Source organism: Martes martes (assembly GCF_963455335.1).
Source record: "Martes martes genome assembly, chromosome: 10".
Classification (NCBI taxonomy): Eukaryota; Metazoa; Chordata; class Mammalia; order Carnivora; family Mustelidae; genus Martes; species Martes martes.
The window spans coordinates 8,722,813-8,727,992 of record NC_137898.1 but is presented as its reverse complement, the minus strand read 5'-3'; the positions used below and the strand labels follow the sequence as shown (position 1 = coordinate 8,727,992).

Sequence of the window (5,180 nt, the reverse complement as noted above, 5' to 3'; positions counted from 1 at the left end):
TCGCTCTCTCTGCCACCAAGACTGCTTTTCCGGCACCTTTGCCACAGGGCCGGGCATTGAACCCTAGAGGGGGCTCAGGGCTACGAGGGAGCAGTGGTGAGGAAGGGGCGCTCCCAGCGTCTGGAGGTGACATAGTGTGGGAAGCTTCCCTTTTGAAGGCTTCTGGGGTCCTGACTGTTGGGGGGTGACCTTCCATGCCTTCTCTGTAAAAAGTTCAGCCCACCCAGGACCTCATTCCTTTAACCAGCGTTTCTCAAACTTTCGCCTGCATCAGCACACCCAGAGGGTTTGTTGAAGCACAGGGCTGGGCTCACTCGACCCCTAGAGTTTCTGGATCAGTACCTCTGGGGTGACCCCACTTAGAGATCTAACAAGTTCCTGAGTGATACTAATGCTACTGGTCAGGACAGTGGTGTCTTCAAGGATTAACTCAGGAGGTCTGGGTGGTCCCAACCCGGCACATTCTGGACAAAGGTTTGGGAGATCACCCCAGGCCCTTGGAATACCCCACCTGATAAGAGTGTCTTTGTTTACCTGGGGGCTGTGGGCCTCGTGGTATCAGATTAGCCTCTGGAGGGGCTGGACACTGAGTAACTAAGGCCAGCCAAGTGGGTCAGCCAGGCTTACATGAGCAATTTCCAGTAGAAACATTAGACACCAAGGCTCAGGTAAGCTTTGTGGTTGGTAATCTTTCATGCATGTTGTCACACATGGAAGGCTTAAATGTTGTCCCCATGACTCCTGCTGGGAGAGGACAACTGGAAGCTTGCACCTGGTCTCTTTTGGACTCTGCCCTAAGTGCCATTAGCTTTTGCCGATTTTTTTTTTTTTTCCTAAAGAGGGGGAGTCAGAGTGCACGGAGGGAGCAGGGGAAGGGCAGAGAATCCTAAGCAGGCTTCACGCGCCCAGTGTGGAGCCCAACGCAGGGCTCCGTCCCACAACCCAGAGATCATGACCAGAGCACAAATCAAGAGTTGGATGCTTAACCGACTGAGCCACCCGGGCGCCCCTCCTTTGCTGATTTTAATTTATATCCTTTTACTGTAATAGATTTTAATCATGAGTGTAACGGCTCTGCTGAGTTCTGTGTGTCTTTCTAGCAAATCATTGAACCTAAGTGTGCTCCTGAGGACACCCAATGAGAACCACTACTCTAGGCTGTGGGGCTGACCTCTCGAAGATTCCTTTGCTTTAAGCTTTAGGGCTCCCTCACCAATGAGATGCCTAGAACCTGGCTTGAGAGTCCCCTTTATGGAGTGCTTTGGCCTGGACCCCAAGTGTCCCCTCTCCCTAGTGCATGGGTCAGGAGGCTGTGAATTGCCTGGAAGGCTGGGTGTTGCTTTGTAGGCTAACCGTGAATGGTCCTCCTGGGTCACCAGGCCCTGGTCTCCCCATCTGTAAATGGGGCCTTGGAGCAGTTCTACTCTCTCTGGTTCTAGTAGGCCCCCAGAGCAGCCACATATGACAAAGCTGTAGAGAATGTGCTGGGCTCCGGGCAAGGGCAATTTATTTTACCTGGCCTCCCTACCGCCCGTGAGCGCCCTACTCACCTGAGCCGGGGACCTTGGAGTGCTGGGGCCCACAGGTTTCAGGAGATCCAGACGCTCAGTGCTGCCCCTCCCGGGACAACCTGTTCCACAGTACCTGGGCCCTCTCTGTCCCATTCTGCCCTGGCCTAAGCCCAGGCCCAAGATCCAACACAGGGAAGAAGGCCCCAGAGCGCCCTCTGGGTATGTGGCTTTATTCACAGACTCAGCACTTGCTGAGAATAGAAGGAAAAACATCGGGGGCCAGGCTGGGTCCGGAGATAAGGGCGGCTGGGAGGCCATGCATGGGTTGGATTGGGAGCTTACAGGAGAGGACCCGTTGGCTGGGCCAGGCCTGTGTGGGGCAGGCTGGACGCAGGCAGCATGCGGGAGACCTGGCTCGGCCTGCGTGGAGCACATCCATCCAGGTGGCGGCTGTGAGCCAGAGAGGGAGGGAGGGACCGAGGGTTTCTCTGGGGCAGAGGGTATGGGTGTGGGGCTGGACAGCAGGCACCCCTGCCCCTCATTCCCAGGGAAACGACAGAGTGGGACAGTCAGAACACCCGGAGCCTGGTCCTGCTCCTGCCTCGGGACTTGGTGTGTGACGGCAGCCAAGCTGGTCTCTTCTGGTGACACTGTCCTGCTGATGCTTGGATGTTTGCTGTGGGGACACTCTGGGGACATCTGTAGGGAGGCTAGACAACCCTGGAGAGTGTGCCTAGGACCCAGCGTTGGCGCGGGCAGGGGTGGGGTGGGGTGGGGTGGGGCTGTGCCCGGGGAGGGAGGGGATACCCAGTATCCAGCCAGGGGGTGCTGCCTTGGAGCTAAGCTTTCCTCTCAGTGGTTGGCATCAGCTCCCTGCTGTTGGCCCGGGGAGGGGGGTGGGGGGTGGGGGGTACCATCTCCCACCGCCATCCCCATAGGGGCCACCCCCTGGGCCAGGGATGACTGAAATGTGAACCTATTTACTCCTGGCCCGGCCTGCTGGCTCCCCACAGATTTCCTGCCTGGAGGCAAACAAGCGATCTAAAAGCTTGGATCCTCCTCTCCCCTACCTTCTTCCTGGTGACAGCCCATTCCCACCCAGCAGGGAACAGAAAAACCAGTTCCCCCGGTTCAGGTTCCAGGTTCGTTCCCTGCCTGGGAATGGCAACAGTTTGGAAAGCTGGCAGGGTCTGTCTGGGCTGTCCAGGAAGGTGACCTACGGGCCGCAACCCCCCCCCCCCCCCGCCCCCTGGAAGCCTCTGGTGAGGACAGAGCAGGGCCCTGGGTCTGAGGTCGCAGCCCCTGCCTGCTTCCTTCCTGCCCGGCTGTCCCAGGGCCTGGGGTGGCGGGCCTGGACGCCGGCTAGGGACCCTCAGCACTGGCGGGAGGGGGTGCGGTGCACAGAGCCCGGGCGCTTGGGGATCTTGCGCCAGCGACGCTTGTCCCAGCGGCAGAGCAGCAGCAGGCGGAAGGTGTCCCGGAAGGCTTTGTTGCAGAGCGCGTAGCACATGGGGTTGATGGTGCTGTTGACGTAGCACAGCCAGTAGCCCAGCTCCCACAGGGTCTCGGGAACACAGTTCTTGCAGAAGGTGGACACCAGCACCATGATGTTGTACGGCGTCCAGGTGACGATGAAGGCCAGCAGAATGGCGCTCAGGGTCCGAGCCGCCTTCTTCTCCTTGACCAGCGAGAAGGTCTTCCGCTTGGCCAGCTGCTCCTTCCCCCGGGGCTTCTGGCCCTTGCCGGCCCGCTCACGCCCCTTCCGGGTTGGCCTCTTGACCGTGTTGGGGGAGCTCCGGGGGGGCTGCTTGGCGGGGGCCTGGGCCTCGGGGTCCACCATGGGCATCTTGATCACTACCTCGGAGCCGGGCTCCTCCCCCTCGGAGGACGTGAGGGACTCCATGGAGCCTTCGTCCTCTTCCTCTTCCTCCTTCCAGCTGTAGGCCTGCAGCAGCCTGGGCGCCCGGCAGCAGCGGCAGCAGCGGCCCGGAGGGGTCTCTGGGGAGCCCTCTGTCCCCCGCTGGGACCGCTCAGAGCTGCTGCTGCTGCCGCCCCCCTTCCCGGGCGTCTCGGAGCCCTGCAGGGCCGCCAGCTCCCGGGCCCGGTTCTCCGTCTCCCGGTAGATGCGCCAGTAGAGCGTGCACATGACCGTGACCGGGAGGTAGAAGGCGGCCATGGCTGTGCCGAAGGTGATAATGGGCTGCGAGAGGAACTGGATGTAGCACTGCCCGGCCAGGACCGTCCGCTCCCCTACCAGGTACTGCCAGAAGAGGATGGCCGGAGCCCACAGGATGAAGGAGACCAGCCAGGCCAGGCCGATCATCAGGGCCGCCCGGCGGGGTGTGCGCTTGGCTCGATAGCTCAGGGGCCGGGTCACGGAGAAGTAGCGGTCGAAGCTGATGAGCAGGAGGTTCATGACGGAGGCGTTGCTGGCCACGTAGTCCAGGGCCAGCCAGAGGTCGCAGGCCAGGGTGCCCAGAGCCCAGTGGCCCATGAGCAGGTACGTGGTATAAAGGTTCATGGAGAAGGTACCGATGATGAGGTCAGCACAGGCCAGGCTGAGCAGGAAGTAGTTGTTGACTGTCTTGAGCTCAGTGTTGACCTTGAAGGAGATGAGTACCAGCAGGTTGCCTGTCACTGTGGCCAGGGACAGGAGGCCTGTGGTGATCCCAATGAAGGCCACCTGCCAGGGTCCTTTCCCCGGTGCCAGGACGGTGATGTTGGGGCTGACGGCGGGTGGGGCTGAGGTATTCATGGTGGTGGGCTGGGGTGGGGGGGGCAGCCCCTTCCTCTAGTCGCAGTACAGGGCTTCCTCAGGGGGAGGTCATCACCTGAAACGAGAGGACACGAGCTTTGGTGGGGTTGCTGCTCGTCTCTGATAGCTTGGGGTGGAAGGCGCTGGGGACACGGCCTCTGCCTTCTTGGACCCTTAGGCGAGACGTCATCCCTTCTCACCCGTGGCCACACGCAGTCATTCATGAGGCACTTTCCCAGCCGTGAATGGATGTGCCAGCAGCCCTGGGGGGTGGGGGTTTGGAATCCAGAGATGGAGTCCTCCTTCCGGCTTCACCACTCAGACTCCCAGCCTCAATTTTCTCATTGGGAAATTGCTACTAATTCCTGTCTTGCTTCACTCCTGCGGCAGGAGTCGGGAGACTCGCTTTGTATACAATACTGCCAAATTTTCAAAGCACTTCGCTCAATTTTATTAAAGCTCTCATTTACTAGGTAGTTACTACATGCCAGACACAGCACTAAGCACTTAACTGAATTACCTAATTTAACTGTCGTACATCTCTAGGAGGAAGGTCTCTTAGGCTCCCCATTTCCTTGAGGCAGCCGTGGCTCCAAGCGGCCACGAGAGCAGGCCACAGCGACAGAGGAGGTGAGTATGGTTAGAACCCACGTCTCTCTTTTACTTTGAGCATATGGAGCTCCAGCAGGATTCTTCCATCAAATAAGGCGAGATGGGAAGGCCGGGGCAAGGCTCTAAGAGAAGATAAGGGGGAGGTTATGTTGCCGTGTCTGCATGTTTCCCTGGGTGTATGTGTGAGTGCGCGCGCATGCGTGTCTGTGTGTGACACAGAGATAGGAAGAGAGAGAGAATGAGAGAGGACGAAGGCAGAGTTTGGAGCTGGATCAGCCCCTCTAGGAGGGCAGCAGGGTAAG

At 59.3% G+C, this 5,180-nt stretch overlaps 1 protein-coding gene across 1 annotated transcript; it reads right to left on the bottom strand.

Moving 5' to 3' along the window:
- Nucleotides 1-2,883: 2,883 nt before the first annotated feature.
- Nucleotides 2,884-4,266, bottom strand: CHRM1 (cholinergic receptor muscarinic 1; the record flags this gene model as incomplete). Its single annotated transcript, XM_080817107.1, has 1 exon — nucleotides 2,884-4,266. The coding sequence occupies one exon, from the start codon at nucleotides 4,264-4,266 to the stop codon at nucleotides 2,884-2,886; it is 1,383 nt and encodes a 460-aa protein (XP_080673233.1).
- Nucleotides 4,267-5,180: the final 914 nt, after the last annotated feature.